Source organism: Plectropomus leopardus, chromosome 7, assembly GCF_008729295.1.
Source record: "Plectropomus leopardus isolate mb chromosome 7, YSFRI_Pleo_2.0, whole genome shotgun sequence".
Taxonomy (NCBI): domain Eukaryota; kingdom Metazoa; phylum Chordata; class Actinopteri; order Perciformes; family Serranidae; genus Plectropomus; species Plectropomus leopardus.
Genome location: NC_056469.1, coordinates 18,195,271 through 18,220,114, shown reverse-complemented (window position 1 = coordinate 18,220,114; position 24,844 = coordinate 18,195,271). Strand labels below are relative to the sequence as shown.

Below are 24,844 nucleotides of genomic sequence, written 5' to 3'. Positions count from 1 at the left end.
AAAAAATAACCAACAGAGCCCGTTTCTACATCTCCTCATTAAGTGTAAGTTCTCTGAGTGACTAACTGGAGCTCAGTCTATTTGTAGTATAATATAAGAGCTCATGTAAATCAATAGTTTGCAGGCCATGCTTCACTCTGTAATCTGTCTGTTAAGGAAACATATATATATATACGCACAGGTGTTCTTTTCAAAGTGTCTCTTACATAATATGCTAAACAAGACGTGCAGAGAGGTGATAGACATCTGTTGAATATTCCAGTAAAGTGTGGGTGGATAGAACCCACATCTGTTCTATAATGAGAAACCAGTGTGACACTTGGAGGAGGCAGATGTGTAACTAGCAGGAGCTTTAAACTTATACTGTTTAACAGTTATTAGCAGAATTGTCATCTTAATGGAGAACCTCCATCTGATCCCCTGACAGTGAAAAAACAAAGCATCCACAAAGGTTCAACCTCTCTGAGGAGGCAGTGTCAAAGTATCACAGCATGCAGGGCTTCAGGTGGCTCAGTGGATAAAGCAGGTGCCCCATATTTGAAGGCAGTGTCCTTGCTGCAGTGGCTGTGGATTCGATTCCGGGTTGCAGTCCTTTGCTGAATGTCATCCCCTCTCTCTCCCCCTTTCATGCTAGCAATCTCCTGTCCTATCTAATACAGGCAAAAAATGCCCCCCCCCCACAGCAAGCACATATTCTTTTTTAGGGCTTTATGGATGGCAGTGCTGGCATGCTGGTTGGTTGATCCAGACTGAAATATCTAAACATGTACTGGATGGATTCCCATGAAATTTTGTACAGACATTTATGGTTCACAGAGGATGAACCCGAGTGGCTTTAGTGATCCTCTGACTTTTCCTTTAGTGCCACCATGAAGTTAATATTTGGTATTTTAAGCATAATATTTTGATTATTGCAATGAAAATTAATATAGACAGTCATGTCTCATTTAGGATGAATTGTTTCTTTCGTGATCCCCTGACTTTGAACTAGTGCCACTTGCAGGTCAACATTTTTAATTTATGCCCAAATACCTTCAAGACTAATGACATTCTTGTCAACGTCAAACTTGTTTATGCCAATTATCATATGTAAGCATGCTAACAGACAAAACTAAGATGCTGACTATGGTAAATGTTTTACCTGCTAAACATCAACATGTCATGTCACTGAGAACATGTTGCCATGCATATGTTAGCATTTAGCTCAAAGCACCACTGCGCCCAAGTGCAGCTCTCACAGAGCATGGCAGTAACCCTGTCTCCTCAAAATCAAATTTGTATGTAATTAAACTGCTTTCTTATTACTTCATTATGACAACATAATCACTGCCTGGATGATATTTTGAGTAGAGCTGTCAGCAATAACGCATTTTTAGAAGGTCCGTACATAACACATTAATTCTTTTTTTATGGCGTTAACCGCCAGCTGATATTCTGCTGTTCTGGGGTAGGTTTAAAACTAGAGTGATGATATTGGTCTCATGCCAAACTAGACAACCAAAGTTGTACTAACCATGCCAGAAAGGGGAGTTAAATAATGCTCCAAAGTTAGGTTGAATTTTGGAAATGGAAAAAACAGCATAGTCATATCCAAATAAAAAAATGGGTTCTATGGGAACCTCCGTCATATGTAGGCAACAAAAGCACTTTGGTGAAGGTTAGGAAAAGATTGTGATTTTGGTATAAATAAAATTGCCAAATTAGTTAATTAGCAGCATTTCTTCAATATATTAATGGGAAATGTAATTTGCATTATATTTCTTTACAAATGCATTTGCTGTTTCAAATCAGTTTTAATTTCTAGGAGACAGGGATAATATGTTTTAGGGGTGTTTTTTTGTCTTTTATTAGATAGTACGCAGTTATAGAGCAGACACGAAATGAAAGAGAGAAATGGAGGATCCCATGCCATTTGTCTTGCTACCACCGATTATTATTTTTGGTCTATAAAATGTCAGAAAATTGTGAACAATACACTACAAACCATGTGAAATCTTAATTTATTATTGCCTGTTTAGCATTCTGAAACAGTATATCACGAAAGCTATGAATACTCACAATGGAGAAACTAGAACCAGTTGATACTTAGGCATTTTTGCTTGAGATATTATTTTCAAAATAGTTGCCAGCTAATTTTTCGTCAATCAGCTAATCATTTCAACAAGTTCTCACCACAATAAATCATGTAATTCAAATATACAATGAGTAAATTGTCCTGTTGCAAAAATTCACTTAAAATATCTGGCAGGTGCCGACAAAACACACATCATTAGCTGCTGACATGTTTAAATTTTAAAATTCACATGCCAGGTTATGTTACTTTAAGGCATTTCATACAACTGTCAACAAATCCAGTGATGGCTTTAGATCTAAGCTGAAGTTATAGATGGCTTAATGTCCTTTTAAACTTCACTAACTAGATTGACAGAAGCTGAAAACCCTGTATTACATTGTGCAGTCCATGTAACAGACGTTCCTCTGTCCTGTCACTGTCTCCAGAGTCTGCCAAAGGGCTGAGGAGTCTAACAGGTTCTCAGTTATCATTAGGATGTGACTCACCAGAATAAACGTCTCATGGTTGAACCCCCACAGTGCAGCGCTCTCAGGAAATAGAGTCCCGCTTGCAAAAAAGAAGTTGGGCTGGAACGTACTCTTGAACACACTCCCACTACTCATAAATATGAAGTGAAAGTAGTTAACTAACTCAATTTAGAGAAGACACAGTACTGCTGGTGTCCAGTAATGACAAGTGAGAGAAAGTAAAGCTGCACTGGAGGTAGGCGTGGTAATATAGGTAGAATATTGACTTCTACTCAGCTGATAAGAAGATATTTAGATAACCTTTAAAAACATAGAAATTTGCATAATGTCTTAAATAACATTTCATGTGGAAAACTAAACTGTGAGAGTTGAATTATATTTCATTTCTAAACCATGAAAGCAGTTTCTCTGTTTATAGTGCATATGTTTATAAAATAGCCAATGTTTATGCATAAAGCGAACAAAGCTGCAGGACAGACTTTATATGAAAAAATATTTTTTATTAGATCTAATTTAATTTCCCTTGATGTGTGACGGCCTGGTTTGATGGAACTAAATTATCTAAATTGAAGAAAATCAATGTTGGTTTAAAATTGCAGCGAAAGGCAAAAATGCTTGGAGCTCCTCCCTGGTCTGTTCAGCTCTGCAACAATCAGTATAAACTTGACAAAACAAATAACCTCTGCAATCACCAAACACCTAACATGGTGTTATGGCAACCAGCTTATCTCCGCAGTCCACCAGCGATTCTCTGACAGATCATTCCTCTCAATACAAAGCTAGCAACAAAGCAAACTGGTAACTCTGATGAGGCAAGTCATTTACCTTTCCTGTAACACTGACATCCATCCCTCTGGATAAACCCAAATCAGAAACCCTTGCTTAGTTTTTTGATTGCCTTTGATCATCCTCTGTGGGATAAACTAATCCAAAACTGGTTTGTGTCAGCACACACATTTGTCCTGTTTGCTTTGGAAACAATGCAGTCATTAAGGACATTTTCTGATAGCTGCTACTCACCAAAGGAGACACACTGGACTCTCATTTGCTGCGTCTAAAAGTTACCACTTCAGTATTAGTAATTGTATTACATTTGTGCATTACCCTGCTGGGATGATGCCACTTAGTCTTTGTTATTTCATTATGTGAAATGCAGAGCAACTCTCTTTTGAGAGGGGAAGAGAAATCGTGACATTAAAGGAGCAAAGGATAGGGTGGGATCAGAAATAAGCAGAAAACAATATTCTCTGGTTACCACTTTGGCCATAATGAAATAATTTGTGACACAGAGTGCTGTTTATTTCATATGTCAATATACCTGCTTTTCATTGTTTCATATTTCTTTACTTTCTTTACTTTACTTTGTCATACTTTGTTGGGGAAAAGAAATAAACTTGATAAAACGCAAAAGATTTTGTGTCATATTTAAAAGTCCAGTGTAAGAATTTATTGACATCCAGTGGTGAGGTTGCAGAACTGAAACTTCTTCCGTTTGCCAAGAGTGTAGGAGAACTAGCAGGCTGGCAACTGGCAGCCAACATGAAAACACAAAAATTCGAATGGCCTAGTCTAGAGCTAGTGTTTGATTTGTCTGTTCTAAGCTAATGTCCAAAACATGTGGTGCACTGTGTGGATGTATTAGGAGACCTGGATATTCCTATGAAAGTTGCTCAGTGGTGCATGAGACCAAAATCATTCAACTGCACAAAAAAAAAGTATCCAGTGACTTATAGACATTTCCCGATGCAACTCTAAAGGAAAAATTATTTTGTGGGATTTTATCATATATGTTTTCATATATGTTTTCAAAGATGGTGCCTTTTCATATCAAACTAAGTCTGAAAAGGAGCGTGAGCTCAAAATGTCACTTGTGGATGTGAGTTAATTGCACTTAAGGGAGCTACAGTGTGCCATTTTTTTCGTGTTGTTGACTGTTATTCTTTTGTTCAGCACCTGCCTTACATGGTTTTTGGATGTGTGCAACTACTATGCTTTTCAGAAAGTCTTTTTGGGCCCAATGGTATCACATAATACACTCAGGGCTGTAATTCCACTATTTGGCCACTACTAAAATTGGCTTCAAAGCCCAGCGCACTTCCTGGGGGCATGCCCTGTTTATATGCAGCCTACATATAATCAGCTCACTCTAAGGTAACCAAAACACAATAATTCTTGGTTTCAGGTGACTTTACACCAATAATAGCATAGTTACGAATACTATATATCATTTCTACTGGCTGTAGCTCCATATTTATCCCATAGACATGAGAGTGGCAAGCATCAATGTTCTCATGTAACTGTCTGCAAGAAGACTATTAAGTGTATTTCTCAAAACATCATATTACAGCATTAAAATTTAAGGTATTTCAAACTTACTAACATTCAACTTTGAGTTTTTATTTTCAGAAACTTTGCTGGAGCACTTGAAAATGAGTCATAATGCACACTGAATACTTCACTGAATGAACATGCAAACTCATTTCTTTAAATGCAGATGTTTGAGCACTCTCTTCATGCTCTCATCAATGGTGTCTCACTCTTAGTATGCAATCTTCATGAAATGAGGATGACACCATCAACAACAGTATCTGGGCTCTGATTGGGGACCACTTAAGAGAGGAAGACAGGCAATCAAAATCTGAATGCATTGTTGTGTCATTCAAATCTAATGTGATGATAAGGTCCTTCATCAGCTGATGAGCAGGAGTGTCCCTGCTGTCTGAGTCAGAGTTTTACACGTTTAAGTTTGAAGAGTTATCCTGGTGAGCAGAACACTTTGCAAGTGCAATTGCAGTCCTGAAAGTCTCTCCTTTCTCTCTTGTGAAAGATTGTCACTGTTATCAGGCGCAGTACCATCTCCGAACATTACTTCTGTTCTGCCCTATCTCCTTCCCCAAAAAGATCTGAAAAGTGTAGCTGGGAGCAAGGCAAAGTACTCTTCTGAAATCCATCTGCAGAACCAGGGCACTGCTGAGTCGATATGATTTTCTTTCTTAAAAAATAGTCAGCAATATCACAGGTCAGCATGGCAGTATCCAGCAAGCCATTAGCCCAGATAATTGACACAGAGACAAAACTGGCTTCATCCCAGCACGAGATCTATTATTTATTACATCTCTCGACCAAGCACGTTTGCCAACCCAAGTCTGCGTGTAGCCTACTGCCACACCTTCTCTGAAAGAGACACACAGATGGCAACATATGCCTCCGATCTGCTTAAGGCATCGTGGTAAAAGGTTGCCATGGCCAGAAGGACCCACTCCAAAAACCGGGCTCATGCTGCTACACTTAAAGCGCACACGTCTGTCTTCACTCTCAGCGATCTTACATTTTTATCGGGATGAAATGGAATGTGAAGCCTTCTCTACTCATCATATTCACCCCTGGAGAAAATGCTTGCAGAGTTATGATTGTAATAATGAGGAAGAGACAGATAGAGTCCCTCCTTAAGAACTTCCTGCAGCATAAGACGTCTTTTCATTCATGCCTTCTACTCTCTGACATGCAGGCTTTAAATCATGCACTCTCACAAACGCATCCTGTTAATCAACCACATCCTTGATGCGCTCCCTCCCTCAAACATCCTCATCCACCCTCTCTCTCTAAATCTAGTTCTTTCTCATGCCTGCGAGTGAGGCAGAGGGCCTCTCCTTTGTTTTTTTCACAGTGTGAGTGAGCCTGACAGCCTCATAACTCAACACCAGCTCATTAGGACGCACAATGTTGTCACAGCTTAGCTCACTGACAAAAGGATGGGGAAAAAGGTAAATGTGCTCTACTCTACATCACGCGCAACAACCTGCGTGACAGAGCGATCCAGCTGTTGCTTTTCGAAATTAAAGATTACACTGCTTATCACCCACCCAACCACTGCTCTTACCAGGATACATCAGCAGCATCTTTACCTCAATCATCACGATAATTCAGAGGTGTTGACCCAGAGGAGACGATGATGACATTGACAGGGTCCTTGTCATTTTAAGCATGCCAATCCTTCCTCATAACAATGGGGAAAGATAGGCCTAAAAACAAGATATCACAAAAACTGGAAAGAACATCTGCACTGCCATAAGCAATCTCTAAGTCCTTCGAGTGCAGATATATTTAGACGTGGCATCGTCTTCCATTACCTTCCATTTATGGACAGACAGAGATAAATTGTCCGACTGAGAAGAGTACCACATCTTGAGAGATTTACTTCATACCTAAACTGTGGAGTGGAGTATGGGTGAAATCACAGCATGACTCTCTGCCTGTCACAGTTTATCACAGAGGATAGAGTGTCACAGCAACAAAAAGTGACTCAAACTATGGCTGACAAGCTTGTGTTTTAGTGGTTTGACTGCATGTGTATTTTTGAGGGCAACATTTGCACGGTGTGTTTTTAAAATGTAGTGTCATGTCCTCAAATCTTTAAAGCTGGCCTGATCTCATTTACTGTTAAGTAGAAGAAACGTATAACCCCAGAGTGACATTTTCACTAGATGATAACAACAACAACACCACTTATTTTTGGGTTGACTTTATTGACTGAATCATCATGAACATTGTGGTTCTTAAAGTTTTTAATTAATTTTTCTTTATACTAATGCAGATGCAATGAAGTGATGAAAGCTGTCACTGTATACCAACAAGGCTAAAAGTCTACAGTCATGCTAGCCGCTCTGCGAGGCTGTCCCTAGGCACAGTGGCGCCTTAAACCATATGCTGCTTTAATGAGCATGCTAACACACTCACAGTGACAGTGTTAACAGGTTGTATTTACAAGGTTCAACATCTTAGTTTATCCTGTTAGCATGCTAATGTTTACTATTTAGCACTAACACAAAGGTTCATCTCATGGCAATCTACCCAGCAGCTGTTGAGTTGTCTGGATCAAAGTGGTGTATTGACTGACAGACAGATATTAATCATCCTGGGAGCCATGCCTCTTGAATGACTTACAATGCTAGATAACCCTCAGAAAACAGCACTGGATATCTATCAAATGCTGCATGAAATGTTCACAGTCTACAAAAGTGATGCTCAACTTTCGGCTCCATTGGCCATATAGGGTACTTGGTGGCCTGCACAATGAAAATATATTTTTTCCACACGAAAATGTATTTGTTATACTTTGGTGAATACATAAATAATAAAAATATAGCTTTGAACACTTTAAAAAGCACTTTATGGTGACATCTAAAATCCTAGAAACACCCCTGCGTACACCTGAGTTGTGCTGCAACTGGTTTTGCCTTTTGGCAAAGATGAGTGAGGACAGCAAATGTAGAAAAGTGGAAAACAGGCATTTCATTTACAATACATGATGATAAATATCATTCCTGTTTGTTTATCAGCTGGCCCCTGGCCTCCTGTCATTCAGCAAAAGTGGCCCCTGAGCATGGCAAACTGAGTATTCTGGTCTAGAATCTCTGACCCCAGATGTATGAGGTGCTGACCTGGGATGTGATGTGTTGGGTGAACCAATTAGACACCTGGACTGTTTCTGGACTGACTTGTATTTTGTGGTGCACAACATTATTATATATAAATGTTCTAGTTTTAAATCACTTCAGATGAAACTGTCTCTCTCTGTGAAATATGATACTGCCACTGTTGTGTCAACAAGCGGAGGTTGAATTTAGTTGATCCTTTGCGGACTGAAACAAACTGTTGTTGGCAGAATTTGAACAGAGGTAGCTCTGGTCACAATCTGACAATGATGGTCGACAAGTGGCTGTCAGGAACATCGATAATTTAAAAAAATACATTTAATAGTTTTCAAAACAAAGTAATAGCAATCACAGTCTTTACAAATGTATACAACTAGGTATTAGCTGAGAGGATTTATGTAGTGTAAAAAAATGACATTTGCAAGTCAATACTGGCTCACCACTGACCCTTTGTCCAAATGTAAAAATGAGTGAAGATAAATTGAAAATATTACTCAGAGCTGCCATCGTGTAAGTTGGTGAACATTTTGAATAATTCAGCCAAACCAAGCGAATGATCAAGGCCGTATGGACGGGTTCGGGCATCTGTTATTGTTTTAGTTAAAAGTATCTGCCAGTGCTGCCTTTGTTAAAATTTCATGTTGATATCTGATCTGAAATCTAAGAGAGTTGTGAAAACAGCTTCCTTCAGCCTCTCTGATGCCTGGAGGAGGCTGGAGACAAGAGCAGCAACCTGCCATTAAAAAAACATGTCGCTAATGAGATGGTCCAAATCACTCTGACTGCAAAACAACCAGACAGATGAAATTATGTAATATCAGGACACTGATTATGTTATTTATTCACTAAAAGTGAAACTCTAATGTTTTTGTAATTTCATGCTTTTAGTTCTTGAGATATTAAACTATATGGAACAAACTGCTCTAAACAAAAACTGCCTAAGTAAAATGTAAGAAAGAGCAAACATGGTTCATAACTTTATCTGTGGTCTAAAACCACATCTACCTGTTTACATGCGAAACCGCATGAATTATTTATAGAGGCCTAACCACCTACGCAAGAAGTGGCAACACCTGCCACACGCACGATATGCTGCTCACAGCAGCTGCTCTGCTACTTCTATTTATCCACTTCCTGCATTATTTACTTGTTGTTTAAAAAGAATATTTTTTCTTTTGCTGCACAGGTCACTACAAAAACTTTAACTGAATAAATTATTGGTAGTGCACCTTTATTCAAAGATTCAGCTCAGCACTGGGGGAAAGCTGAAATTATCATAGAGGTGACCTCATGAAATGCTCCACTGCTGTTTTAAATATATGTCTTGCACAAAGACGTTTTTTTTTTTTTTACTTTCGTGCTGCTGCATTCCACAGATTCTATTGATTCCTCTCCGTCAGAGTCTCCCTGCGTTTGACTGCAATTACTGACCTGGGTGTGATAGGAACGAAAAACCCCAGGAGCCGTAAAAATAACATACTGGGCAACAAACAATCCTTTGAGCCTAGTAATCATAGCTGACACAGTAGAAAAAGAGAGGTCGTCCATATGCTGAAATTGACCAAGTAATAATTAAGGGGCAAAGGCTCCACTGTTTGTGATTTGTCCTTCACCTGTTTATAAATATGAGGCAGAATTTGCAGCATCCTCTTTACTCCAATCCATGCCACGTCAGATATTTTTACAGAAACTCTCAGTGGCCCCTCTTGAGCCCCATACATGTTCCAACACACACAAGCACTCTCTGAAAAGCCTCCTGTGTTGCACTGTTGACACAACACTCAACAGAGCCAAGAAAATCCTGTTAGTCCTAAAATTATACTGTAGCTACTCCACAAATGCACCACAGTACCAAACAAAACAGCTTTGACTAAACCGATCTTTTTAGTATTATCAGACATTTGACAACAAAGTTTTGGAATAAAGCCCATATTCAGCATGATAATCACTAGGGTGGATTTACACTGAATTGTAATTATCAGGGTGTGGGCTGATAGATGGCATACATATTCTCTCACGTCTGCCATGTTCTTAGTGACAAATATACTGTGAAATCCTCCATATTTATGTTTTTGCCCCAAATACTGTCTAGCAGTGGTGAAGTGGCAGTTGAGGTGGGTGTACCACTAGGTAGACCAATGTTACTGAGGAGGATGTGGGTGTACTCTCCTATATATTCTAACTATTTTCGGCTGATCAGTGGGTATACTGTGGTGGGTATACCCCATATACCTGTGTGTACCCTCCACTACATCACTGCTGTCTAGTGAGTGAGCTGCTGAGCTTAAACTCTGATTAAATCTGAAAATGGATCCTATCTGCACTCACTGTCACACCTACATCCACTTTCACTCAGCATTAGAGATGCAGCCACTCATACACGAGGGCACATTATTCATACTTCTGGCTTGCGACTGGGTTAGCTTGCTACTGTTATGCTGTGTATTGATTCATCTGGAAACTAGTGGACTTATCCTCCACAACTTGTCTTTACTTGTCTAGAAAAAGAGGAATAGGTGCTCGGAGTTACCATGGAGACAACAAGAATCTATTGGTGTTTGTTGTATGAATCACATGTTGTGATCACAACAGGAAAATTGGGAGAGATTGACTGATTGGAGAACCCAACAAGAGAGCTTAACTCGGTGCCTGATGTAGTTTACTGTGGGCTGTTTTCACTTTGAAGCTTTTACAAGAGCGCTCTGAATTTTTTAAGGCCTAGCTGTTTGAGAAATGTCTGATGCTGCCTCAAAGAGCAAGAAAACAAACACTGCAATCAACTTTTAAATGACTTATTCGACTGACATAATTTGACAAAAAGGATACAGCAAAAGGAAACTGAATTTCACTTATCAAAGAGAAAAAAAAACGCACTCACCTTGACAGAGTTACGGACTTGAATTTCAGGTGATGAGGACAGAGTTACTTGAGATATTCGGTTTATCTCACCCAAAATAGAGATAACACGGCCAAAGAAGAGATACTCAAACTACAGCCTCAAACACACAGCCTGCCGTCTCCACACTAGCATGTACACACATGCACCGTCCAGCCCCACTCTGAGAAGCATCAATTTCTCCACCGCTGTATGTAGGAGGCCAGGGGCGCGTGACTGACTGAAGCCTGCTCCAATTAAAATGTAGGACAGAGCCCTGCGTCACTTTACAGGGGGCGGGGTTTGTGTCATTGACAGCATCGCCTATTTCCGTGACGTATTGCAGAGGACCCCAAAAGGACAACACACGGTCAAACTCATCACTTCGCAAGTGAGTCATTTAATTGTGTGTGTGTGTGTGTGTGTGTGTGTGTGTGTGTTTAAATTTTTGATTAAATGCAGTTGTATTTACGTTCCTGGACTAACTTGCAGATAAGTAGCGCAATTACTGTTTTCAGGTTTTGCAAACGGAATGAGATAGTAGGAATGGTGTAAAACTCATAAAAATGACATGATAACTATTATCAGAAAAAAGGAAAATGAAGTCAGAATGATAAATGGCAGAACTTGATATCAATATTGATAATATACCGCCACCTGCTGGACATAGTGCTGAATCACAGCTTTTTAGTCGTGCTGATGACATAAGAAATATTAAATTTTTAAAAAGCATCTTTGTTTTACAAACACATTCTAATTTTAAAAAAAAAGAAAAATAATTTGCATATCCCTAGTGAATGAAGCATGAAATGCTATGACTTAAGATGTGATATAAGTGCAGGTTTTGTTGTGCATGCACAATGGCAAAAAAATAAATAAACAAACAAAAGCAACAATTACAACAATGCCAATCATTTCATGGTTAGGAACAGCTTTACAACATGTCTACAATATTAAGGAAGAAAACTGTGCTGGTTCATTTTGCTGTGAGAGCCATTATCATAGTTTTTTTTTTTCTGAAAGTCTGAATGAGGCTGTTATATCACACAAGGCTGCGAGCTGTTGCTCAAGGACTTTCTATCACAAAAAGAAACCTTTCACTCAGAGTCCTGACTGCTACAGATTATGCGTGAGAAAGGCATTTTTCCTTTCACAGTGGCAAGCTGGAAGGTTACTGCAGCACCGACGACACACAGAGGTTGGTTCAATAACTCAGCCAACACAATGCTCTGTGGTGAACTCTGTGTGACATTTGGGAGGGGGAAAAATCATCTTCATACAAGTTTTCTCTTCTGTAAAATTAGAAAGGTTGCAGTAAAGACCAAACTATTAATCTGTCCAGCATTATGAATTTACAGCCGCTGAATATTCTCTCTGTGTGGACTGTGCAGGCAGGCTGAGCTCAGAAGTGAGCTTTGAAGGCTGTTCCTTTTATTTCACCCTTGCAATCAGCCGTGGCTTATGGGAGCCTTATATAAGACCATTATTCTATAATACATCCGCTCTAATGAATATTGCAAATTAAATGCTCAGAAGAAAAGAGCCAATTGACAATGGGCTGCAAATTGACTGTTTACTACAAAATATTGCGAAAGTACTGCGTTAAATAAACAACCTGGAAGGCTGCTGGAACACAAATATTTTGTATTTATTGTGAGCATATGAGAAATTGGAAAGCCTTCATTGTCACTCTGTTTCTGTGCCAATCAGTTTCCATTATGAATATTATAAAAGAATATTATAGACATAATAACTGAATCTTAGAAGCAATTGAACATGTTATCCAGAACCGTAACCATTTACATAATGATGAAACTGAAACACCTTTGAATTGTTTGCACTCAAATATTTTACTTTTACTGCCATTTAAAAGAATGTAAGTGTTTAAACTTTTGTGGGTCTCTTCTTTGATTTTTGTTTTTGTTTTACTTGTCTCTCTCTATTTTCTTTTTTAACAAATTCTTTTAGAAACTTAAATGTCCATAATCAAGTTTCTCAAATTCTAATTTAGAAATTAAAAATAAGCCAAATTCATGTTGAAAAATTCAAACTTGAACATCAGAAGTCTGATTGATTCCTGTGAATTTGACCAATCTAGTTAGACTAACTGCATTTTTGACCTTTTTTTTTTTTATCAGAACAAGCAATGAACTAGCAACTGTGCAATCCTTTAAATATTAGACACTTGAAGTTTCTACCTGAGACGTATTACAATTTAAATTCTAAACCTTGAAATCTAATTTTTAAACATCATCATTTTAGATTATCTTCTGGAAATTCAGAGCACACAAAGTCAGACAAATAATTTTTAAAGTAAAATAATTCAATACTATGAACTCTGTGGTAATAAAAGTGGAAATAGAAAAATGTTTTGCTTTAACGTCTGAAGTAAATATTGATTGTACAGTGTAATGGCTACAGAATAACTACATCATCAGCATTTAGACTGGTTCCTAATAAGCATCACTTTCACTATGCAATCCTAAAAACAATGTCTGTTTCAACTTTAAAGTCTGACTTTAAAGTATTCAGTTTAAGTTTGAGGTATATTCTTGCTTCTAAGATTCAAATCATTATGACTATTATCTATAATGGGGCGGCTGTGACTCAGGCGTTAGAGTGGTTTGTCCACTAATGGTCCACTAAGTGCAAGTGAATGTTTTCATTTGAGTAGCAGGTGGCACCTTGTACTGGTAGCCTCGGCCACTATGTGTGTGAATGGGTGAATGTTGCACATAGTGTAAAAGGGCTATGAGAGATGCTATACCAGTGCAAGTCCATTGATTAGGTTATCCATGCAGGTAGTAACTGTTTATGCCATAGAAGTTGTGTTTTTTCCCGGTGACTACATTATCCCTGAGGTTCACAGCAGCATGTGTGATGGAGCTGTTAAAGTCGTGATGAGCCTTTGACTTACTGAATGAATTTTGAATGTCTCGGAGGCAAAGAGCTGCGTGTTCTCCACCCACAGTCGCAACTCTGTCCCCTGAGGGAAGGCCAGGCAGGACAGGGGGCCTCGGCAGAATGCAGGGGTTACAGATACTGTGTGGCAGCTCTCTGCTCTTTGCCAGTTTCTCCTGCTCTGAAGTGGCCCTTGATGATAACTCAGCATGTGATTCACTACCTGCCAGGTCTTTGGCCATGGCTGACTGACTAATGCTAGATAGATTTCTTCCAGCATTAAAATACTCCTTTTTGCTCCTTGGTTCATCCTTTACGCACAGGCTTTTCTCCCTGTTGACCTCCATCTCTTCCTGGGAAAGTGGGTAGTTGTTCACGTCCAGGGGTCGCTCTGTGGTAGCGTTAGCCTCTTGGCTGCTCTGTGACATAGATGCTTGCATCGAACTTACATTAAAATGGACTCGGCAGTTTTCTCTCTTCCTGCCCCCATATGCAGAGCTTTTGCTCTCAGTTTGTTGTTTGTGTAAGACCTCCTGGGACAGCTCAGCGCTCTGTGCCTCTGTGGAGCCAGAGCTATACTTTGATAGACTATGACCTCTTTGGTTTGGATATGGTGCCTTATTACTTCGAGCTGTGATCTCTTGTGGCCTGTGTTGGTTCATAGTAGCTGAAGCAGTACCTTGGTCTGGAGCTATAGAGAGATTTGGGAGTTCAGTAGCAGCAGGACAGCAGGTGCTCCCCTGTCTTCTTCTGCATCCTCCTCTGGGTTTAGAGGGAACAAACACAGGAAAGGACTTCTCACTCTGTAGGCAAAGGAATTTAACAGGATTAGTGTTGCACACTGTAAATGTTGCTGTAAAAAAGGTACAATGTTTTCATGGATTTTACCAGTGGTGCAGTACATGGATTTGCCCCAGGAATGTCGCTGATTTTTTCCTTAAAGTTATCTATCTTAAGAGGATTCGCTGGACCTGATCCTGAAAAAAAAATTTAAAAACCAAATAAAGAATAAATGATTTTTGATGTTAGAATTATGGCTATCCTGAATTATTACTTTGCAATGTAGCACACACAGGTTCACATCATTACTAATAACAAAATGTGGCTTTTGTTCTTATACATGCTTTTTCAGCTTCCTGATGAGGGACTATACAAAAAAATCATTGGGGATGAGAGAAAAGAGAAAAAGAGGGTCATTTTTTGGCCAATGAATGGTAGTCTAATTTTTTTTTTTTTGACAGAGCAGGGGATGGATTAAATTTCATTTCAGTCTTCAACTGCAATAAGGACGACTTGCATGTTAGTTATGGTTCATCAAGATTTCCTTCACCATTTGAAGAGAACAATAGTCCTGTTTCTAAATCTAAAGCTTCTGGGGCGCCTGGTGGCTCAGTGGATAGAGCGGCACCCCACATACAGAGGTTGTTTCCTGTCCGCAGCGGCCACAGGTTCGATTCTGGCCTCAGCCCTTTGCTGTATGTCGCCCCCTCTCTCTCTCCCCCGTCACGCTTAAACTGTCCTGTCCATTAAAGGCAAAAAAGCCCCAAAAATAACCTTAAATCTAAAGCTTCTTTCACATATAGTTCCGGACTATTACTTGGATAACCTCACAGGCACCGCTAGTGATTTTCAGTATTCACACGTGCACTACATTCAATAACATTTCCATCTTGTGCCTTTTCATTCATGCCGTGGCAATGATGGAAACAATGGGGCTAGGAACTGTTTCTCACATGACAATACTGCAACACTCATGGATGCAAACTGCCATAAAACTCAACAGAAGAAGAAAAAGATGGAGGGCAAGGCCGGATGTACACATACACGATGGAAGGCATCTTTTATATTTTCAGGAACATCATGGGTGAGGTGCTGTTTTTGTCCAGTGCTAATGCTCTTGCAATGCATTGAATATTCAACAAGTTTGCAAGACAAGTAATGATTTACAACCAAAGCTAAACCAAAAACAAGTTTAAGATTCAATATGTCATCAGTGGAGTCTTGTGATTAGTTTGCTCGCTCCATGTGAAAGCATCTTTTTATCAGATGGACATAGCCCTTTACATGCCTGTCACTGCAGAGTGACTATGTTCTTTCACAACACAGCTGTACTGGCATTTTCCCTGAAATATTATCACAGCCCCTTTTACACATGCACTGCAAAGCTGGAATTATCTTGACATTACCTGGAGGTAATGCAGATACTCACTACTACTACAGCACTACTCAGATGCCGCCCCTCACCTCACTCACACAATGGACTATTTTCATTAGGTGAGAACACATCTGAAATGGACAATCCCCTCTTGTGTGCTAAAAGTGTGAAAGGAAAACTCTGGACAGTTTCTGGATCTGATTCTCCGGACGTTGTTCGGAGTTCATGAGAAAACAGCTCATATCTTGAGACAGGAAATTGGCAGTACAGATTTCTGTGAATACTGATCCCGGCGCCCACTCACACATGACCCCATGCAGGAAACTTTCTTGAACATTTTAGGGATATACTGCATCTGTGAAGATTCAGGTCAACACCTTACCCCTATAACTTGTGTACAGTCCCTAACATATTAGTTTATTTTTAGGCTACTTTACCTGTGTGGTGCATTTGGTAGGAGGTGATCCAGAGTGACCTTTCCAAATTTTTCAGCATGTTGCTAGTCCGTTCAGATAACGACAAATCCCAGTCACGAAGTTTAGGGTTGGGCAGCACTGTCTTTGGAGGAGTGGGGTAGAAAACTTGGTTGTCTCCCTTCAGTGGCTTTGTATGCTGGAGGAAGAACATTTGTGAATTTAGAAAATGATCAGATCAATTGTGATTTGATGCATTGGATAACCTTAATGGTAATGTGAAGCCATATTTCATTACTTACATCCAAGAAGCCGTGTTCTCCAGTCCACATAACAGCTTTCTTCCTGGTTTTCATGGGTGTCCTCAAGACCTCATGTCTGTATGGACTACCTGCACATGGAGATGAAGCCATCTGAAACCTCTCTGAAAACCTCTATTTTATTGTCTCCTTCACTATAATATCTATAATCTCACCTATAGTTTTGCTCAGCAGAGTGACGTCCGGCGCACTATAAGGGATGAGCTGGTTGAAGTAAGTTTGAGAGGCAGCTCTGACTCCTGTTTCAGGATCATCTGGGGAGCAGAAGGATGGGAACATCGCAAACTTGGAGATGTGAGACGCATAGGGATGCTCTTTTGGAGTTGCAGTCTTTATCATTTTCTCCCTGTTAGAGGTGCCAGGAAATGAAATGAAGAAGATAATTAAAATTTGAGTCACAAGAAACCATAAAAACAGGTGTTTAAATCAGTCTAACAATCAGAAAGTACTCACGCCATATTTATATCAGTTGGTTTTGGTATGCTGAGAAAAGAGACAGAATTGTGAATGTTGTCATTCACATTAATAATGACTATATCAAAGATTATCAATGGCTACTCACAGCTGGTCATTGAGACGAACTTTACTTTTTTGCCTGCTTGTATTGTTGTGATAGTGTTGACTGCTGATGTGCCTGTTAAGGTAAAACAGAAATCTATTATTAGGCTACATTTGATGTATTACATTTATTATTTCTTTGCAGAATGTTTTTACACTCACCCAGATATGACGGCTGCTCCATAACCTAAATGTCCATTTAAATGAGGAGGGATGTCGTGCTTCAGTGAGGACTTGGGCTCCATCTGGCTGCTGGAGCTCTGAGTCAGAACAGAGGAGCGTGAAGGCAGGGTGATATAGGGAGGGAGTAGTGAATAAGGCTAAATCTGTGGTCAAAACTGCCAATCAGTGTTAGGCTTTTTTAAATGAATAAATGTAATTCACAGCAACATATCATGAATGTTATATCTGCTGGATTGTCTGAATTAAAGGTCTTTTATGCTTTTCAAACCATCCTGAGTGCCTGGACCTGGTTCTTTTACACCACAGTGTTTTGGTTAAAATTCCTCCCCTTTTTTAAAAATGTTTATGATACTTACACGTTTTGTTCAGCAAAATTATCTTCACAAATTAATACCAAAACAGGATTTTTAAAGTATTAATGTAATCGCCAGAAATGAAAAGCTATTGTTAGGCTACTAGGAACTACACTATGTTCACATCACCACAGCTACAAGGCTGCAAAGTTGTGTTCACATGGCTAGATATGATGACTTCCTGTAGTCTAATTTAGCCACTTGTTAGCAACGGCCTTTTTTAAGACACATAAAAGCTTCAGAGTTTGAGAGTGGGGTATTTAATGACATATTTTATAGCGTAGAACAAAACTCAAAAGTCTTTTACGCTTGTGTTAACCACAGACCTTATTTAAGTTTTCTAGCCAAAAACCCATCCAAAAGATCCACTGACCTTATGACAAGAGAACCAGAAGCGCAGAAATAATAATTCAGTTGCAGGTTTTGGGACTCACTGGGGTTGTCTATAGACAAATACTGTATTTACTGCCTATTTAAAGATAGTGTTGCTGCTAATAGGTCCCACTTTAAGCTTTATATGCTTAAACTAACAATACACAGGTTGGTTCAGTGTTTGGTTTGTGTGTTTTGGGCTACTGTAGAAACAACAAGGCGTATTCCAGGGAAGAGGGCCCGCTGCATATGTATATATAAATGGCTCATTGTAAGGTAAGGAAAACACAACGGTCTTAATTTTCAGGTGATTTTAAACAAATGAAAACATAGTTAATAATATTACATATAATTTCTCCCAATATATCCCCCTGAATCCTACTAACTAGTGCTGTAAATCAACCTGTTTTAACTGTTACAAGATTTGTGACACATCAGTGAATCACAAAAACAACACTGTCATATTCACTTACCTAGGCAGTGGTAACAAGGAAATCAGTACCTTTTGTGAATGGCAGAAAAGTGGAAGCGGTCTTTTTTATTCTCCTGGTGTAAATATGGGAAGCAGCGTTGAAGCTTTCTTCGACACGACAGCACTCCCCCGTCTTCACTAGTGACCAGCGAGGTGGGTTTGGATTCCTGGGACAGACAGAGTGATGGTGTTACAATAAACAATAGGATCAGAGTGAGTGACATCCAATCCAGCCCACAGAACAGTGTGTGTGAGCAGAGGTGTGGTTTAAAAAGCTCTAGCAAGACTGAAAACTGAAACAACATCCCATATTTGGTTTGATAAGACCAGAAAAATTCAAACTTCTGAAAATAATGTTGGTCCCTGTCGTGTCCAGTTGTGACAAAAGTGTGTTCATGATTTGCTGTTATTTCAAACCATGTCAATATTTTCATACCTGGAGGGCAATCACTGCTCCAGATGCCCGTCATTCAGTCATCAAGTGTGGATCTGATAATATTACACATTCACAGTTTGGTGAACTCATACACCTAAGCGTGGGGTGCAATGAAAATCGAGCTGGGTCTGCCTCAGCACACCTGACACCAGATCCAAGCTGTGTGGTGTTTGGTTACAGGAGTCGTGTTTCATTGTCTCCATTCCTATGCAACATAGAAACAGTTATACATTCAGACTGGCAGCCTTTGACAAAGCCACAAAACCTGCTCAAAGAAAGTGTCAGAACAATCTAGGATATGATTTCAGTCTGAAGATCATCATGTTCGTTATGGTGGTCCGTGGTGTTCGCACTCTGCCATGACTGAGCTTGCATGAATAAGACCTTTGCTTCCCACTGAGCAATTTACTGTTGAAAAGACATTTAAGAAATGTCTGTTATATGTCTATTTGTGTTTCGCTGTCTAGATTTATTTGTCTTTCACTGTTTAGATTTCAGTTATTTGAGGTTGGAAAGTGAAAGTTTAGTAATCCAGTCTTAGCCTCGATAAATGAGTAAACAGAATCTGTGTATATGACCAAAAAAAATAAACGTTCAAAATACAAACCGGGGGGTATGCAGTACTTTTGTTAATCATTTACAGGTTTTATTTTAAGATATTTAATGATTATTTTACAATATAGTCTAAAATTGGCCTGTATGTAGCTGATAAATCCCAGTCTATAACAGGACTAAAGCTTGGAGGAGAAATTTAAAGGACGTCTATTGCTTAATGGGTTTAGACCACACATAAAACTAAGTAAACTAAAAGTAAAAAAGGACAAAAAGTAAGCATAATGCAAATAGATTTCAGTGACAGTGTGTTAAGAGAGTTCCCCTAAAACTTCTTATCAGAGGATTTATATAATCCTCAAACTCCATTTTGTCCCTATTAAGGAACCTCACTGTGTCAGCCCCCACTGAGGGAAATAAAAGAGAAACAAAATAATCCCGAACTTTACTAAGAGATCCCAGAAGGCCTGACAGCAGCTGGGAAATATATCGATATTATATCAATGTCATGACACAAGACTGAATATCATCTTAGTTATGAATATTGTAATATCATAAGTGTTGTCGTTTCCTGGTTTTAAAGGCTACATTTCAGTAGAGTGGGGTATTTTTTTTAATTTACCAGACTGTTCTGTTTGTCTTCAACTGTTTATTGATTATATCAACACTGCTGATTATTATTTCTTAAAAATCTCATTGTGTAAATATCTTATGAAAGCAGCAATAATTAGTCCTACATTATCAATATTGAAATATGAAAATAAAAAAGTGAAATATAAAATAATATGGTATTTGATTTTCTCCATAGAGCCAACCTCTACCCACATGACGAAAGCATGAAAACTTGAAATTAAAAAAAAAAAAATTAAATAAATGCATGTTATCAAAAAAAAATAAAAACAATTAAACCATCAGCAATTCTACTTCATCAGGACTGTGAGGGCATGATTTGATCAGACTGTATTCACAGTGACCAAAAAGCAGCTGTCATCAGATTCTGATTTAACTGTTGGTGCACAGAGGTGTGTGAATTCACCATTTCCTAACTGAGCCAGTGAGAAAAGAACAGGAAGAGATACCAAAATCTCTCAAGTGAAATATCCAAAACTTTAGCAGAAAACACTCTGATTATGTGCGATCCTAAATGAGAAGTTGATTGAGAAAACCTGCGTATAAACATCAGTTTTCAGCACACCGCAAAGATTTGCAGTATAATCAATGCAGATGCCTGTCTTTGGACATGACTGCTTTCCGAGCAGCAATGTTTGCCTTGTTTGTTGGCTTTCACAAGACCCATTCTGCATTGTGCTTTTTAATTGGGATTCCCCAAGGACCCTGTCCAAAGTCTCAGCAAAACACCCAAGACCCATCAAGCAGCCTAAGCTTAGTCCAGTAACCAATTACCCGGCTCTGCCCCAGCGGAGCAGCCGCTCTCCGGATTACGTTTCCTTGCTGCTGCATTATAAATGCACCACAGCCTGCTGTGATTTTCCTATAATATTTACTCATTGTGCACATGCAGGTTAATGCTCAACCCCTGCAGGGTTATTCACATCAACAAAAATCTAATCTCGATTTAATCTGTAGCTTTTATAGCTGCATCTTCAATAACCTCTTAAACACTGATGAATTAATTCACCTTTCTGTCTAAACCAAAAATGAAACATTGGTTATTTTCCTTTATATCTTCATCTTTAGAAGTCTTTATCTAAAAATTTCTCTGTGGAAATACTAATATTATTATGGATTATTAATTCTGCTTAGCATTAGGCCCATATATACAGCTATTTATAGCCAAATGCAATCTATGATTAGCACTATTGCCAATAGTATCGGTATTAGTTATCCACACTTTCATTTTTAAACAACAAAATTACTGATGAAGACATTTCAGCATTCTTGTATCTGTATTCATATTCTATTTTTATGTTTAATTTAAGTTTTGCTGTGCTAAACACTTGTTAGTTGATAGGGAACACGGCTGTTTACAGCCCTCCTGTGGCCAAAGTAAGGAACTGCAGCGCATTAAATTAGCTTTGCTAACGTAAACATAATCACGACACGACTTCTGGTAAATACTTCCAAAGTACAGTGACCAAACTGAGGCAATCACACATGACATGAATAGCACTGGAACTATGATGAAAAACAGTGTGTAAGTTATTCTGTAGTGATCTCAATTAAACCAAAGCTCTCTGTGGGAACATTACAAATACTTACACTGACTATCACAGTCAAGTTAGCAATAATGCTAATAGTGTCTGTACTAATAATTAATACTTTGTTATAAACCTTCTTTAAACTGTGAAATTACTGGTGAAGTCATTTGAGCACTAATGTAACTGTATTTATATTTAATTTCGTATTTAATGTAGGTTTTCTGTGCTAAATGCTAGTAGGAAGTTGCAGTTTTACCTGAAGATTACGTGACCACTGCTGTTTACTGCCCTCCTGTGGACAAACTCAGGAACTGCAGCACAGAAATTAGCCAAGGTAACGGCAATACAAACATGACAGCGTTCAACTACTTCCGGTGAATATTTTCAAAATACGCAGACCAAACTGCAGCAATCAGGCATGACATGAACAAAACAGATATTATAGGAAGATCGTGAAAATTATTCTCCAGTGATCACAATTAGAGTTTTTATCTCAACATTTGTCTATGGGAACAACTCCAATATCAACAGAGATATTGTTTAGCATTACCAATAAAGCTACCCCTGTTCAAGTACAGGCTATGATTAGCTGTAAACATACTGCTAACAGTATCTGTTTTAATCATTAATACTTTGTTGTAAAGATTTTATTTAAAACAACAAAGTTACTGGAGAAGTCATTTTGGCATTCTTGTCCCTGTATTTATATTTCATTTAATTTTTGTTTTGTTGTGTTTAATACTAATTTGAGATGACATTGAACTGCCCTCCTGTGGACAAAGTGGGGAACTGCAGCACACTAATTTTGTTTTACAACTTTTATTTATTTATTTTAAAATTATCAATATTAAGCGTAATTATTAATATTATTTTGCATTATCATTAAAGCTATTTATAGTCAAATTAGTATTAATGCTAATAGGATCTACATTCATAAGTAATAATTAAAATTAAAATTAATTAATTAAAATTAATATTGAAAAATGAGAAGCAATTTTAGCCTTCTTGTACGTGTATTCATATTTCATTTAATATTTAATTTGATTTTGTTTGCTAAATGCTAGTTTGGAGTTGACAAGGAACATGGTAATTTACTGCCCTCCTGTGGACAAAGTGAGGAACTGCGGTACATTATTTTTTTATTTAGTAAATCGTAATTTGCTTTAAACTTTTTAAAAACAACAAAATAACTGATGAAGACATTTTAGCATTCTTTTCCCTGCATTCGTATTCTATTTTTATGGTTAATTTAAGTTTTGTTGTGCAAAAAACGCTTGTTAGTTGGCAGGGAGTATGGCTTCTTACTGCCCTCCAAAGTGAAAAACTGCAGCACATACAGCGATGTCTGGTAAATACTTTCAAAATATATTGACCAGACTGACGCAATCACACATGACATAAACAGAACAGAAAATAGTGTGAAAAACAATGTGTAAGTTATTCTGCTGTGGTCTCAATTGGAGAAAACAACCCCGCATTTCTCTGTGGGAACATTACAAATACTTACACTGATTATCACTGTCGAGTTAGCAATAATGCTAACAGTAAGTAATAATAATAAGTACTTTGTTTTAAACCATTTTTAAACAGTGAAATCACAAGTGAAGTTATTTAAGCACTACTGTCCCTGTATTTATATTTAATTTCGTATTTAATGTAGGTTTTCTGTGCTAAACGCAAGTAGGAAGTTAAAGTTTTACCTGAAGATTACGTGACCACTGCTGTTTACTGCCCTCCTGTGGACAAACTCTGGAACTGCAGCACAGAAATTAGTTAAGTTAACGGAAATACAAACATGACAGCGTTCAGCTACTTCCGGTACATACTTTCAAAATACGATGACCAAACTGGAGCAATCTGACTTATATTTCAGATTTATAATAGATCCACAAATTAGACATGACAGGAACAAAATAGATATTATTATAAGAAGATCGTGTAAATCATTCTCCAGTGGTAACAACTGGAGTATTTATCTCAACATTTGGGAACAACTCCAATATTAACACAGATTATTCATATTGTTTAGCATTGCCAATAAAGCTATCCCTGTTCAAGTACAGGCTATGATTAGCAGTAAATATACTGCATTTGCGTCCCTCTATTCATATTTCATTTAATATTTCGTTTGATTTTGTTTGTTAAACACTAGTTTAGAGTTGAAAGTGAACATGGCTGTTTACTGCCCTCCGGTGGACAAATTGAGGAACTGCAGCAAGTTAAATTAGTAAGGTTAACGCAAATACATACACGGTAGCTGCCAGATTTGAAGCAGGGCCTGTGCAGCAAGTCTATACTGAAAAATGTTGTTTGTTTTACGGTAAAATGCACCACATGACCACAAAACTAAATATGTTTTTTGATTTGCCATTTACATGGTTGAGGTTTGGTTAAATTTGAGCAGCTTAACACCCTTGAGTAACCCTTTGAAACCTGAGCAAATTGGTTTGATTTCTGAGGGCATCAAACAACTTAACACATAGCATGCTGAAACATAAGAAATTACCTGAAAATAATAATAATAAATTATAATAATAATAAGCAAGAAAGTGGCCTGGGAAAAAAGTGTGAAAATTAAAAAAAATATATGTAGCCTATTTTTTTTTATATGATTATACTTTTTTTCTGTTTTACTGACATTTTTTCCTTTTTTTGATAATTTTGTAATAATTGTCACCTTTTTTTTCTTTTTCTTTTACAAAACTAATTTTCAGGTCATTTTCTGCATCCCCTTTGACTAATGTTTTGCTGTGTGTAGGATATTTCTTACCATGTTGGTCATTGCATTTTCCCCCATGTTTGTAAATCAAGCTCATGTTTTCAAGGGGTTAAATAAACTGTGAAAGGAGTCTGACAGCTGCACAAGAAAAAGTGATGTCCAACCAGATTTTGAAGGGTTAATGTTAGGAAAGGATGCACATGGTCAGAAGACACCAGTGTTGACTGTTGGTCCACAGAGTCAGGGCCAGACTCTTAATTTCCCCAAACATGCTCCCACATCCTACCCGAGGGCCAGGGGCCTCTGAGCAGGTGCCTACATTGCCTAGTTGGTTTCACAAATACAATCACAGAAGTAGTGTGTGGGTGTTTGTTTTTGTCTGGGTTTTTTTTATTTACAT

The 24,844-nt window shown here is 38.2% G+C and overlaps 2 protein-coding genes across 10 annotated transcripts in view; both read right to left on the bottom strand.

Moving 5' to 3' along the window:
- The window catches only part of osbpl3b (oxysterol binding protein-like 3b), a 36,940-nt gene extending 25,904 nt beyond the window's left edge, over positions 1-11,036 (bottom strand). For 2 of the 4 annotated variants that reach the window (XM_042489206.1, XM_042489208.1), the window contains exon 1: positions 10,855-11,036. The gene's annotated coding sequence lies outside the window, so the exon portion shown is untranslated. The remainder of the gene's footprint in view (positions 1-10,854) is intronic. The other 2 variants (XM_042489205.1, XM_042489207.1) reach the window with 2 other exon arrangements.
- A 2,160-nt stretch (positions 11,037-13,196) lies between these two features.
- The window catches only part of LOC121945405 (uncharacterized protein C7orf31 homolog), a 64,433-nt gene continuing 52,785 nt past the window's right edge, over positions 13,197-24,844 (bottom strand). For 2 of the 6 annotated variants that reach the window (XM_042489558.1, XM_042489561.1), the window contains exons 5-13: positions 18,609-18,745; positions 17,361-17,458; positions 17,203-17,274; positions 17,094-17,123; positions 16,796-16,986; positions 16,623-16,711; positions 16,345-16,519; positions 14,641-14,729; positions 13,197-14,555 (exon numbers count right to left, since the gene is read on the bottom strand). In XM_042489558.1, the coding sequence (XP_042345492.1) occupies positions 13,641-14,555; positions 14,641-14,729; positions 16,345-16,519; positions 16,623-16,711; positions 16,796-16,986; positions 17,094-17,123; positions 17,203-17,274; positions 17,361-17,443 (1,644 nt within the window). In that variant the 5' untranslated portion in view covers positions 17,444-17,458; positions 18,609-18,745 and the 3' untranslated portion in view covers positions 13,197-13,640. Of the gene's footprint in view, positions 14,556-14,640; positions 14,730-16,344; positions 16,520-16,622; positions 16,712-16,795; positions 16,987-17,093; positions 17,124-17,202; positions 17,275-17,360; positions 17,459-18,608; positions 18,746-19,014; positions 19,277-21,981; positions 22,052-24,844 lie in introns of those variants that run through there. The other 4 variants (XM_042489562.1, XM_042489563.1, XM_042489559.1 and 1 more) reach the window with 4 other exon arrangements.